General features: G+C 40.1%; 2 protein-coding genes across 3 annotated transcripts; one reads left to right on the top strand and one right to left on the bottom strand.

Moving 5' to 3' along the window:
- Window positions 1-68: 68 nt before the first annotated feature.
- ska3 (spindle and kinetochore associated complex subunit 3) lies at window positions 69-8,623 on the bottom strand. The gene is made up of 11 exons (XM_084908605.1): window positions 8,363-8,623; window positions 8,213-8,274; window positions 7,268-7,439; window positions 6,715-7,144; window positions 6,520-6,581; window positions 4,860-5,059; window positions 4,567-4,773; window positions 3,953-4,141; window positions 3,725-3,804; window positions 3,268-3,395; window positions 69-1,116 (listed from the first exon to the last, which is right to left on the bottom strand). Exons 1-11 carry the CDS (start codon window positions 8,481-8,483, stop codon window positions 959-961), a joined length of 1,809 nt encoding a protein of 602 aa, XP_084764731.1. The 5' UTR covers window positions 8,484-8,623; the 3' UTR covers window positions 69-958.
- A 55-nt stretch (window positions 8,624-8,678) lies between these two features.
- LOC146371149 (uncharacterized) lies at window positions 8,679-14,631 on the top strand. 2 transcript variants are annotated; one of them, XM_084908621.1, is made up of 5 exons: window positions 8,679-8,705; window positions 9,674-9,755; window positions 9,892-10,081; window positions 11,309-11,512; window positions 13,791-14,631. In XM_084908621.1, the coding sequence occupies exons 2-5, from the start codon at window positions 9,703-9,705 to the stop codon at window positions 14,517-14,519; spliced, it is 1,176 nt and encodes a 391-aa protein (XP_084764747.1). In that variant the 5' UTR covers window positions 8,679-8,705; window positions 9,674-9,702; the 3' UTR covers window positions 14,520-14,631. The 2 variants fall into 2 exon arrangements, with proteins under 2 accessions (XP_084764747.1, XP_084764746.1); XM_084908620.1 differs by lacking the exon at window positions 8,679-8,705 and adding an exon at window positions 9,151-9,341.
- Window positions 14,632-14,636: the final 5 nt, after the last annotated feature.

Raw genomic sequence — 14,636 nt, 5'->3', positions numbered from 1 at the left:
GCTTTCGTCACTCTGATTGGACCATCTCGGGACGACGTCATTGAAATGCGATCTTCACTCACGCCGAGAAGCATAAACGCTAATGTCCCGAAATCACACAAATGGTTAATTTGCTCTTTTTTAATTTTCGAAAATGAACATGACGAAGGAAAAAACAAACCACAGCAACTGGAAACAACCACAGACAGTATAAAACAGATGCAATATACCTGTAGCTTATTAGATCCCTCTGTTAATCAGCTCTGAAACTGGAGTACAGTACTTGGCTTTCATCCACAGCACACAACTGTGATACAGTAGCTTATTTCAATACAAGTGTGTTTAGACTGCACAAAGATAAAACTCACTAGTTATATTTGAAAAGCCAATTACCAATTTGTTAAAGATCAAGATAGTAGTAGTCACATGCAACACATCACAGCAATGAGCAATAAAAGTTCAGAATTTTCTGATTAACAGTCTCATTTGCTATTTTATTTAACTTCATACAAATGGATAAGGACAATTAAAAGTGAGCTGTGGTGAATGGATAAACCATCTATAGTTTGACAATACATATTCACGTGGCTGAATTATTAACAAGTCATGTGTTATACTCCCGCTGCAGAAGACTGAGCTTGCTATTGATAAAAGTTTAGCCTTTTTAATCCAACATTGTCTAAATATATATCTTTATGTATTATACGAATCTGTACTACTTGTCTAAACAGCCAGTTTCCATTTTATTGCATACAACCATGGAAATGCAAATTATTGACTCACAGGTCCATGTACTATTTACAATCAAAACACAAACCATATACAATATAAAGGATAGCTGCTTTCTCTGATTGAGTTCATTTGTTGGGACTCTTCTCATAATGTATGTTTTTCTTTGCTGTTTGACTTGATAGATAATCTTTGCCTGCAGCTTAAGTGCTTAACATCACATAGATTTGCGCCAACGGATGGACAACCTTTAGATGTGTGTGATCAGTCTGTACACAGAGGTGTTCCGGTCTCCTCTCACATGCTTCAGTCTCTTGAGCTCTGTGAGACAGAGGATGTATACGGGGGCCTTGGTTCCGACACTGATGATCTTCTTCAGCTTCTCCATCTGAAACTCTGTTGTTTCTCCTGCAGAGGGCGCCACAGAAAAGGGACAGATTAGAGAAATGAGAGCTTGTTCACATGATGATTTGCAGGGATACCGCTAAAATAACAAACACACCATGTCTGTAAAAATCTGGCTTTTTGAAACGTTTCGGGGGCTTAAACTGGAGGAAATCTATTTAGTATATAATTCCAATTATGTAACCGATGATGGTAATTTTGTAGCTGAAACCTCACTGAAGCCAGATCAATGTTAAACTGATGAAACCAGGCAAAGAAACAAACTGGCTGTTCTGCTAACAATAAAGATGAACAGCCTGGTGCTGGTAGCAAATGTCCTGAGACATTTTAACCAAGAGATCTGCAATCAGAGAAATAACAAACATCTCTTGTTTACTTTCCAAATATCATACTGTTATCTTGAGCACTGAGTATAAACAATTATCTGTAGGCACAACAGTGGATACAGCCATTATATGACCGTGTGTACTTTGAGAAAACGATGTAGATCTATTCAGCTGGGACCTAATATGCTCATTTCCAGCTTGACATGTTTATTTTTGGACTACATTAAGTTAACTTTGCATGATTCACAGCTTTAAATAACTGTTTATCTGAATGTGGCCCTTTGTGCAGCCCCCACAGTTCATCCAGTGAAAGGAGCAGTTTTAGCTTCCCTCCATCACCACCATCCTTCCCAAGGCCACTTCCTTTTAAGCCAACTTTCTTCTCATGGGATGCTCCTCACAAACAGAGCTGTGCGCCTTACAAGCGCATATAAAAGATATTTTCTTATGAGAAAAACACAAGTGAAAAGACAGCATTTCCAGCAGTTTGAAACCTGAGCGTTTGGGCTTACAAGGATCACCGACATCATTTGAAACTCTGGTCGTGTTTAAAATGAGCATTTACTATTGTAAGAGTATGCATATGACAGGAAAATATGAAATATGATGACAGGCTTGGTCGTATATAGATATTATATGTGATGTCCCCACCCTTTGATTTTAAAAATGGGACAAATCCTCAGATTTCAGTCTGATCAGGTGCTTCCCTGATGGTATTGTGTAATCAGTCTGAAGCGTCTAAAAGTTTAACACAGTACAGCTAGTTCTTGCTGCTATCAGGAACAATTTGACAGGTTTATGAATCCTAATTTCTCATTGGGGTTGTGTCAGGAAGGGCATCCGGTGTAAAACTGCCAAATCAAACAGGCAGCGCTACCCGCTGTGACACCCGCTTGTGACAAGGGAGCAGCCGAAAGCAGCTTCTGTGAATCCAGATTTCTTGTTACTTTAGAAGCTCAGTTTTTTAAACGATTAAACCATTTTTTAACCTCTCATGTTTTAAGTACAACGGGGTAGATTATAGATGATCTCCCATTGAGTAACCAAGGGAAACATCGCCAACACAGACCTGTTCATTCCCATTTGGTTGTTTACTTATGCAAATAGCACCCTCTGCTGCTAATTAACAGTCCAAACTAACAGAGGATGGCAGCTTTATTCAGGGAAGGATTTCAGCATAACCGTGAAAACTACTGGACGCTATTTTTAAAACAGGAAGCGCTCCTCTGATTTAATGAAGAAATCTGTGGAAGTCCAGTGTAACTGCAGTAATCAAATCCAACTGAACAAAAGTCAAACCAGCAAGATAATTTGTTTTCCAAGTTTGCAGCCAATCTGAAAACCACTGTGTGCGATCACAGGTGTTTTCTAAACTACTGACCACAGCATCAACACCACTGCCTCAGTGAGAAGTTTAAACTGCTGTGTCAGAGTCTCAGTTTCTCACGCACCTTGACTGTGGTGTGTCCTGTAGTACATTAATGTATGATTACATTCTTCTCCGCTACAGTTACAAACTGACCCTCCACTTTTAGTTACAAAGCTATTCAATTCAGTTTTATTAATATAGCACCAAATCACAATAGCTGCCTCTAGGTATTTTATATTGGAAGATAAAGGCCTGCAACATTACAGAGAAAACCCCAACAATCAGAGGACCCCCTATAAGGAAGCACTTGGCAACAGTGGGAAGGAAAAACTCTCTTTTAACTGTAAGAAACCTCCGGTAGAACCAGGGTCATGGAGGGCGCAGCCATCCTCCATAACCGGAGCTGTTTAAATAATAGCTGCATTCATCCATGACCCTGTGCACAAATATAACACTGACCTTGATACTCTGCCATGAAATTGTTGATGTTGTGAACCGTTTGGTTGAGGCTGTTCAGGCTCATCTGCCTCAGGTAGCTCGGTAAACTCTGGAACTCGTTCTCTGACACTTCAGACAGACTTGCAGATCTGGGAGAGGAATGGATGGAAGGTGACACGTCACAATCAAAGTTTTGAAAGAAAGACTGCAGGCACGCATCATGTAAGAATGGATAAAACAGTGAAATAAAGAAATTAACACATTTCATCAGGAGAGACAGAAATAAGCAACACAAAAGTTCAACATTTATTAAAAATATATACAAATGATATCTCATATCTAATATTTTACATTAATATTCTTCTCTGCTACCGCGCACCAGCCTTTGAAATGGACACACAATAAAAGCTACTAATTTAGAGTTTATGAATTTAATATTGCCACCTATATCTATATTTCTTATTTTATAACAGGCTACCTGTGTTTCTTTTTGTCAGGCTTGACAGGTGGGTGTTCATTTGTCATTGTTGTCTTCTTCAACTGAGCCTGGGACACAAGCTACAAAATAGGAGGAAAGAGCACGAGAGGAAATTTAACAAATTATAGATGTTATGTAACATTCACGTCAACAAGGAACATGAATTTATCTGCAAACAGCAAACCTATGGATTTCAAAAGTGCTTTTATGGGACTAAACAAGACTAACTTTACAGATGTCCTGTGTGATAGAGCTCAGGTCTGGCATCTCCGGGGTGGTTGGCTCTTGGTAGTGTGCTCTTATACGAGGTGTCCCCAAGCTGAACTCCTGGGTGAGTCCATCCAACTCCAGGCTGTTGACATTGGGCTCCTTAGCTACCTTTTCATTCTCACTGAACTTCAGGATTTTCCCATTGCTCTGTAAATGACAGGAAAAACGTTGACCTTTAAACATGTTTCATTCACATTTTGATAAATCTCATCTGTGCACAGGAATGAAAATCAAATGAGCAATTTTAGCTCATTTTTGACTTCATGTAAAACAACAGAATTTGTTTGCTAGTAAGATGCTTTTAATTTTTTTATTACACCTTTTTTCTTAAAAATTTCTTGTGGTGAGACTCAAAATTAAAAAATATTTTGATATATTAGGAACGGACTGAAAACAGAAGCTATATTAGTCAGTTACTATAAGAAGGAAGTTTCCCTTCTGGAGATTACAGTTCATTTTATTTAACCAACCTTTCATAAAATCTAGTCATATTACATCTGACTAGTCATATTGTTTGCCATACAGCTGTGAGCATCTCTGGTTAAAAGTAAATGCTTTCCTGTTCGTCTTACACTTTGTAAAGAATTTCCCAAAGCAGACTCTAGGTTGGGCATCACTGGCATCTGCTTGTCCTCTAAACCCGTGGTGGATATATCGGGCACATCATATTCCCAGGTGCGTTTGAAACCAGCTGCCCTGTTACAAGGTGGGGATGGAAGATCCAAGGTCTGGGTGTCATTATCCGTTTGCATAACGGATGGCTCAGGCTGCTGTGTGCTCTAAAAAAATTAAATAAAATTAAAAAGGTGATGTGAAATCAAAATGTCAGAAACAAAAACACACACAGTTACATTTTATTTCTTACCTTTTTGGTACTGACTAGTCGGTTCACGTACGGCGTTTGAAATGCTGGGACTTCGGGTGTGGCAGGTAGGTTGCCAGGGTGACAGGGGAATTCTGGGACACCAGTGTCTTGTGCAGTTGGAGAGGAGTGACCGTTTGTCTTTTTAATCTTGAATCCCGGGGTGCAAAACACAGGCGGCTCTGGTGATTCCAGCTTTTCAGCTGAAGGTAATCAAAACAATGTCACACAGGAAGATATTTAGAACCATTTCACTGCAGTGCTTTCTCTTAACAGCCTGGTGCCGTTTCTCTACATGTGCTACTTTTATTTTTCAAAATACTAGGTATTTTAAATACATAGTATAGAATTTTTAATACCTTCAGGTGGCATCTTTGAAAAACAAGCAAAATTTCAGATAGAAAAATGGTGCACTGACAAAGCCTTGAGCTGTTTAATGAAAACAAATGTAGTTCCCGAGTACTTAAAGCTGATCACTTTCTATGAAAAGCTTGTTTTGGTCAGTGTTTTTTTATTTCTCTTTTGGACGTCAGATTTCGCTGAACAAAATGTTCAGTACACTTTTTTTTTTTTTTCAGACCCAAGTAGTGAAAAAATCTGCACAAAAACTGCACAAGTGTGATGTGGAAACTTGTAGTCTCCACTGGCTAAACACTGGGGATTTTGTATCATTATTTAACATGAAAACATAACCATATTCAAACATACACTTTTTAATTAACAGGCATCAGAATATGTCATGACATAAGATTACTTACAACTTACTAATAAATAAATAGTAAGATATTTTAAATAGTTTATAACACTCGAAAAAACACTGTGTTTAGAAAATGTAAGATGAAAATAAATGCAAAGGGAAACATCTGATCATAAACTAAGTGCTGGATAAAGTCATGCAAGAAAAAGACAACTGAAGAAGAGAAACATCTTGTTTCCTGAATAGTAAAGACGTGATTTCTTTACTAAAGATGTATACTTTATACATTTGTGTGAAAAAAACGTTTTCACTGAACTCTGTTCAGTCCTGTGAAAAGGTGAGTACACCGTTCCACAGAAACTAAGATCTTAAATAGCAGCTAATCAAATAGCATTCAGGCAGGGTGATTATTTGGGATCGTTTTGCAGACACAGGTCCTGGACACCTTGAAGTCATTCATCGACCATGAATTTCTCTGTATGCCAAAGGATTCTAGCATCAAATGTGAGACCATCTGTCCGACAGACAAAGCTTGGCTGATACTGGGTCATGCAACAGGACAACGATCCCAAGAATATCAGCAAATCAACAACAGAATGGCTGACAAAGAAAAGAATCAATGTGTAACAATGGTACAATCAAAGTGCAGACCTTAAGAGAGCGATGCATAAATGGCCACAGACTTGATGTTGTAAAGAAGAGTGGGCCAAAATTTCTCCAGGACAAACTGACAGACTGATAAAGTTATACAGACAATTACTTCAAGTTATTGTCTCTATATTTACTTCAAGTTATTACTTCAAGTTATGGGTCTAGACGTGTCTACAAAGTACTGAATCATTGGGCGTACTTAGTTTTTAAACAGGACAGCGTAGAGTTTTGTGAAAACTTTCTCTTTTCCATGAGTGTAGATGACAGTCACCTATTGTGGGGTGAAGAAGAGCTATGAGGTTGACAGTTTCATACCTTTTGTCTGCAAACTGTCTATTAAAGCGTTCACTGGTGGTTCAGTTGTGTCCTGTAATGGTCTGTTGAACAAGAAGAGACTCATAAAGCAGGATAAAGCAGTTTTACACAGTAAAGTCTTAAAGGACCTGCAGTAGTAACCCTACAAACCCTGCGTGTGGCCGGCAGGGGTCATTATAGTTCATACCACTGTACCTTGGGTGGTTCTCAGCCTTCTTGAACAGATTCATGGTGAAGTCATTGTTCAGACACATTGTGTGCTCTGTGATGCCAAAGTCATGCATCTGGGGTGTTTGGAGTTCGTAGTCATCCATTCGCAGGTTACATTTGGGGGTAATGGGCATGGGCGATGGTACAGATGCTTTGAGTGAGGGGTGAGGAAGGTTCATCTCAGGCATTGGGGGAACTTCTGAACACCACTCAGTCCCAGCCAGAACTCTCTTTAGGTGCAGTTCAGACAAACCAAAATCAGAGAGCTGCGGAGTTCGCAGCACATCAGTGTTGGGCAGCTCTGGTTTTGGAGCCATTGAGGAAGGATTCCCTCCATCCTCCTCCTGATTTTCCTCTTCTACTGAGTCGTCATCTGCTTCTTCATCTTTAGCCTCCTCCGCCTGATCTTTAGGCTCTATATAAGAAAAAGTCACAATAAGAACACCATAAATGCATGTCGCTTTTCTTTTAAATGAAAAGAAATCATTACACATGATTACCAGTGTTATGTAGTCGTTTTGCCATTGTTAATACTTACTGGTTAATCTCTGGGTGTCACAGGGAGCTTGGTAACCATAGTTCTCGCAGTGTCTCTTCAGCCTCCCCATGTCCTTGAAGACTTTCTGCTCCATTACTCTACACGCCTTAATGAAGCTGCTCGTCTCATTATTCTTTGCTTTCTGCTGAGCCAAGGCATCCTGGATCTGTCCCTACCCGAGAAGAGACTAGAAGTGATGAGCATCCACCATTCAAAAATGAACCGCCCAACCAATTTACAATATTAGTCTTCAATAAAGATACTGCTATAAATAATCGGTTTATAAATGACACACAGATATTCCTTACGATGCTTGAAATAAGTGTTCAGTTAACAGAAGTCAAAGACGTGGAAAACCTTTGGCAGGTAAAGACTTAATATTATTCTCACATCAGTGGAGAGCTCAGCAATAGCAAAATGGTTTTACCTGCAGTAATAATTAACGGGTAGTAATTTTGTAGGTAAAATCAATAACGTTTTGTACGCAGTTACACAGTACAGAAATGCAATTTAATTTTTATGCCTTCTGAATAACTGCCTGAACAAGTGCACTCAGGCATTTCAAATGACAAGACTTGCTTTTATAACGATGCTGGCCAAACTATATTTAAAAGACAGGCAATAATTAGAGAATAACCACATTTATCTTGGCCTTTTGAAAGGGTCTGTCTCTGAGTTGGGAGCCACAGTATAAAGGATGTAAAAGTGTAATAGATAATCGTGTATCAGCCACAGTTCTACCTTTAATATGTTAAATACAAAGTTTGCCTAAAGTAAGATTTTGAGTGCAGGACTTTTGAATGCATTTGGTTAATTTTACATAACGCATTTAACGATCTTTGTTGCAGCTGCTGATAAAATATTGCACTGTCGCGCTAACGTGTGTATATGTCGCTACCTTTAGATGAAATTTAAAAAAAAAAAAAAAGGCGTGCTAACTTTTACCTTCAGGTTCCCTACGTCACAGTTCAGTTCATGATAGGCTCGCATCGCTCTGGCTGTCTTTTCTGAAATAGAAAAGAATTCCTATTGAGATATGTGCGATGACTTCACTGTAAGCGATTTAAGCAGCCTGTGTGTCAGCGTGTTTCTCACCGCTGTCGTCGTCGTCGCCGCTGTTGCGGTTTTCAAATGCAAGCTGGAGCTTGGCAGTCTCAGATTCCAGAGTCACTGCCAGCTTTTTCAGCTTGCTGAAGAATTGTGTAGTCGAGTCCATTTTCAGGCAAAAGTCTGACACGAGCAAAAGCGCACTCAGTTACTCTGAAACCGACGTCAGACCTTCAAAGGCCGTTTGTTTATCGTTTCTACGTCGGCAGAAAGAAAGAAATTTCAATTTTGGCGCCTCTTCCGGTATTAAGCGGAAGAGACTTCTTCTTCTTGGGTTTTAGTGTTTAACGTGCAAAGGGTTTTATTCGCGCCCCCTGTGTTAACAGACAAGGTAAAACTGACGAACGTTTGATATTTTTCTATTTGACAGCGCATTTTAGTGGCATAAGTATATGGTTACTTCTTCATATCGTGCTCTGCATTGTGACACTGAAATATTTATTATATTGTTTAATCGACTTGAATCCATTTCGACGTTGCTTTTGTCTTAATACTCCCTGACCTTTTATGCAACCTACATCAGAAGATGTTTCTGGAGAATTCAATTCAAAATGCTGTGCAAATAAACAGAACGGAACAGAGAAGGATATCATGTGTAGCAAGTATAAAGATTAGATGCACTTTTTTGTACAGTATATGTTATTTTGAATAGTCTGCAATGCTATATTTCAGGATAAATAGAAGATAACCCCTCCTTTTATGTGAGATAATGCTCCAGGTCTATATTAACACATTCAGTCGCCTCCATTTTAAAGAGATGTCAATATTGTTTGGCTCCACATGCCCCAGAAATAACCCGGATAAAAGGTTAAATACTGAGACCATGCAGCCAGGAGATGGAGCTGTATAGACCCAGAGAAACTGAACCCAGGAAACCTCTGATGAATAGAGGATCTTGTGTTTGTCTCCACAGCCTGGATCTGCACTGGACTAAACGATTGGAAAATGACATGTACTATTTATACAGGTATTATGTGAAAATATAACACCTGCAATACATGTGCACAGGTGAACATGCACCTCTCAGCATTTCACAAATGTTAATCTAGCTTTACATTAATCTGTACGCATCACTTTTTTCTTCCTCTCAAGTTCAAAAAGGTATTGTAGGTGGAAGGCGCTTATCAGATACACTGATTGTATATAAATAGCGCACTGTGAAGGTCAGCACAAACCTGCACACCAAACAAGTGAGGCGAGGTGTAAAAAGAACCAGAGGATTTTTGATCTGGTAAATGTCACAGTGATTTACACCAACTTCCATCATTTCTAAATCTCAACTGTTCATCTTCTCCTTAGATAACCTTCCAGAGGACAGCTCAGGAGCCATGGCGATGTTTGGAAAGGTTTTGGAGCCAGTGGGCTACATGCAGACTGTGAGGTGGGTTTTCCTCTTTGACATGATAATTCACATTGTAGCTATGCAAACTTATTGTTATATGCAAACGTTTTTTTGTCTTTTTTTGAGGGGGGGGGGGGCTAAACCAGGAGTGTCTTTACTTACTTGCTGTGCACAGGGTCTTGGTCCAGGGCATCTGTTCCTATCTTGGTGGCAGTGCTACACAAGAGGAGACTGAGCTGGCCAAGAAGAACTTGGATCACATCGACCAGGAGCTGGGAGCAACGAGCTACGGCCTGCTGAAGGACCAGGAGGTCCATCAGCTGGAGAACGACCTGGCTGTGGTGTACTACCAGCTGGGCACTGCGGTGAGAAAACTCTACGACCTCATAAACACAATTTTATGTGCAAGGTTGTGTAATATATCTGAATAAATGATTCAAAGTCTAGAAAAGAGACTATATAAGCAAGTATTTCATTAGCAATGGTGATAATTTTATTATATAATTATTTAATGGGTATGCAGATAAAATGAGCAACTGGAACATCATGCCTCAAGTTCTGGGACGTGAACATTTTATCTTTATTCACTGATCCCATGACAGACAAATAAATAAATACATTAACATAAAACCATACACAGACTGAATAATCCACAATTAAAATCAAAGAAAATTTAAAAAATGCTAAAAAGAAATCCTGCCTGTGCTCTCCTTTTCTACTCAAAACACTTGTCTTACATACGCCTATAGTCTAATATATGTGAAGTTTCCAACCTGTGGACCCTATTCTGACTGGAAGCAGTTTTATTTATCAAAACCTGGGCCAAATTTTCAATTGCTAGCTTCACCTTCAGTTCTCTAAGGTGAAATTAATCCTGGGAAGTGTCTTTTTAATCAAATTGTTTGAATACAGGGTGAAGGACTTGGAAGCACTGGTGGATGTAAAACAGTATTATGGCAATAAATTGACATATATAAAGCCTGAAGAGTAAAAATATTTAAAAGTAAAGCACAAAGACCCCTAAGCTTACACTGGGACTGCATTTGAATTCATCACTGTGAGTGTATTATGTAAAAAATATGGGACCAGATGTATGATTAAAGCATCTGCTCATTTCTACTGACTCGTATTAACAGGCTTACGCCTTCTATTTTTCTCTTTAATTATTTCCGCGGCTAAGTGTGGCATTTGGTTATGTCATAAGTTTACAGGTATTTGCATTTGGTGCTGGTGGTGGATAGGGTGGCGAGGTGGGGTGGTAACAAAAACACAGGCAGCAAATGAATTCATGGAAACGTTGTCATTTTCTGGGTGGCTGGTTATTTTTGGAGTGAATGGATGAGAGATAATGAGACTCTTCATCAGCTAAAAGCTGCCAAATGTGAGTGCAAACACCTAAATTGATAGAAAAGGTGTCGAGTGTGAGAACCGGAAAAGCTTTATGTGTCCTTGTCCAGATTATTTACTAACATTCTTTCATATTAAAGGAAAATGTCATGTTTTTAATTTGACCTGTAGTAAACTGAAGTATAGAGTTTATTATTGCCCCGAACCACTGGGTTTTAGATGCAGTCCATCTCCTCTTGTTTTAGGTGAGGGCCCAGTCAGACTTCACCAAGAAGGAGACTGAGGTGTTCCTGCAGTACGTGCAGGATTACCGGCTGGAGAGGCAGCTAACAGCACTCTACAATCGTCTAATGGGAGTGTCGGCACTGACAGACCAGCCCCCACTGCTGGAGGAGGTCATACTGAGCCGCAAGCCCAAGCGCTGGGAGCTGAGCGAGTTCTGCGTCAAGGTTAGTGGATGTCAAATGCTGATTGTGGAAGGGTGGTGCTTGGTGTGGAGGGGTATTTGTGATTAACTCATTTGGCTGCAGGGAGTCGGGGTCATTAAAGTTTCATTTTTTTCTTATTTGACTTTCATTATGCACAGGCACGCAAGCCTGAGGTGATACAGCAATCTTATGCACAAATGCACACACACTTTTTTTTTGGCACATTTATCTTTGTGAGAACCTTCACTGGCAAAATGCATTATTTGGTCCCCTAATCAAACATAAACTTGCTTCGAACCTCACCCCCAAAATACTTCAAACAGCCCATTGAAGGACAGTCTGGAAAAAAAAAGAACTGGTCACTTTTTCAACACGCCCTCAGTTTCAAGGTCTAAAGCTGTTTGGTATCCTGTAAATACAAATCTCCAATCAAGTACAAACCAAGAGAAAGGAAAAAAATATATAATTAAAAAACAACCCTGGAACTTCATTATATAAGATCCAAAAATGAAGACTCTATGTTAGATGCAGTCACATAAATAACAGCACAAATATATCCAATCCCACTGAGAACAAGTTATGGAAAAAATGCAGGAGAGGAAAATGCAGTGAGAAGCACAGCTGTACCGGATTAACTATTAGTTTTCATAGCAAAAAAGATAAATGTGACAGAAAGGCACTGAGGTCCCGTGGGGAATGAAGCATGCTGCATCTGTCTTCTTGCTATGAAAATAAACGGAATATTTAATCTTCGCTGTGACCTTCTCTTGTCTTTCTCGTGAGCTGAGTCAGCAAATTCCACCTTTGCCTGTGCTGGGAACAAATGTGTTCTGTCGCTTGCTTCGATGGATGAAGAGCTCAGGCTTTAAAGCTAAAATTAAAAAAATCATTAGTTGCTTGTAAAGAAACTGAAAGGTTACTGGTTTTATTACCATAAAAGCATTTTCCTCCATTATGCACAGAATCAAACAGACTTCTTTTTTTCTATTTCTTACATTTAAAAGTGACCTGATGGTCACTGTGGGTCCTTTAGTCCATCTGTCATTCCCCTTGGCAAGACACACAGAGCCAGTCTGCTACATAATGACTGTCCAATTTTACAGGAAATGAATCTCCCAGAAGTCACAGGCTTGTTTGTTATATAAAAGCAGTTAGATGATTATCTTTAAACCATAATTGGCTGTGTGGGGTCAGCACTGACCTCCTTGTTATAAACAAAATGTAAGACGGTGTTAAAGGAAGTGTGCACACTTTGCGCTGCTTGTCCGTTTAGAACAGTTGTTTTCTTCAGTCATCACCACAGTGAAGAGAAGAGTTTCCATCCAAGAAAGTCGAATCAGTCCAGAGTCCACTTATTAAAGGCCTTAAGTGTGGATTAGCCTTAATGCTGAAGCAGCTTCTGCTTGTAAACGGTGCCGAATGAGTAAATTTGTTTGCACGTTTCTCTTTTCAAGGACTGATTTGCACAAGTGCACTTATATAAAAGCACGGCGAGCTAACTGATGTGAAATGATAGTTGCAAAATTTGCCCTCATGGTGTGGTTTAAATAAAAATGAGAAAACGGAGCTTATTTTGCACACAGTGTATATAGCTGCAGGGTTTACTTTGAGAGAAGGACATTTTGAACCAACTACAGTAATCAAAGTCATGGCTGCAAATCATGTGGTCAAGCCTGAAGAGCCCGACCTTGCTAATCAAAGAAACTACAGCCAAGTTTCTTTAACCTTGAAGAACTTATCATAGATAAACATATTTTAGGTGATAACGTAATCTGCTGTGATTATGCTTCTGGTGCTGAAACAAGAACCAAGGCGATGTCATTTTGTCTTAAACCAGACAAAATCTTACATCTACATAAGATAATTACCCAAACCTGAAATAATAATGCTTTGATTATTATTAATATTATTATTATAAGAACCCTCTGTGTTGTCACTAAAGGAGCCTGACTAACACTGGATATCCACATAGTGCTTTTTTGGTGTAGGCCTTACTCATAAAGGTCAGGTTTGTTAAAGCCTTGCGAGCAGTGATTTTAATATGAATTACAGCTGTTACTCAGAAAGGTGACTGGGTCACAGGAGAACAGTCAGTTTGTCATGTGCATTGTCATTTTTTTCAACATACAGGGTTAGGGTGAGGTGTATTTACACCATTTAAAGGCAAAAAGCATGTTTCTTAAAGAGCTGTTTTGTTCCTGTGGTTCCACTTTCTCAGACTAAAATGCTGGCTAAAGGATTTATGGGTCATGGACACTTTCACATGTTCACGTTCTTTTTCTCCTCTTTCTTCTGACAGATAAATTTTGTCCTGGGCACTGGTCTGCTCTGCCTCTTCACTCAGGCTTCCCTATCAGGAAGAGACCAGGCTCTGCTTATCAAGAGCTGGTCTGACCGTATGGGCGCCCTGTACAGGAAAATGAAGAACACGGGAGGTCGCTGCTTAGGCTACTTCCTGGAGCAGGCGGAAGAGGATATACGGCAGCAGCTGCAGGAGGCCGTCCACAACCGATTGCCCCCAGACGAGGCGGCAGGGAGCATCCTGAAGACCCTGGAGAAGAATTACGATTGGCTGCGCTGGGCGGTGATGCTCCACCCCACTGTGGGACCCAAGGAGGAGGAGGAGGAGGAAGGAGGAGAAAATGAAGGTGAAGCAACAGAACGACAGCCTGGCAATTTGCTCTCCGTGGCATCTGAAGCTCCTATCCCCCATGTGGTGGCGTGCTACCGGGACACACCCACTACACTGGATAAAAGCCGCATCCACCAGCTCATCGTGGATTTGGAATGGAAGATCCCCAACCCACCACCTGAGGTGTACGCTTCCATAGAAGAAGACCCAGGCAGGGCTAGGCGCTACCTGGCTTCCCGCATGCTGAAGAAGCTGCAGGAGGGGTTGGGATCTGGTGTGGCCGTCCATGTTGTTCCGGGCAGGATGGAGATGAAATGCAACTTCCCTCAAGCCTCCTACTACCTCTATGAGTACAAACACCGGCTGGCCTCAGGCACCGTGTGTGTGTTTGGATGAAAGAGAGATCGTCTGCTGGTCTCATGCACGTTTCATAATTCTACTACACTATCAGCTTTAGATTTGTTGGTGGATATCTTGTGTACTATTGCCTCTAAATAAATATTATTTTAGAGA

The sequence above is a fragment of the Perissodus microlepis genome, chromosome 16 (assembly GCF_051167445.1).
Source record: "Perissodus microlepis isolate ML-2025 ecotype Zambia chromosome 16, ASM5116744v1, whole genome shotgun sequence".
Taxonomy (NCBI): domain Eukaryota; kingdom Metazoa; phylum Chordata; class Actinopteri; order Cichliformes; family Cichlidae; genus Perissodus; species Perissodus microlepis.
This window is presented reverse-complemented; position numbering and strand designations above follow the sequence as displayed.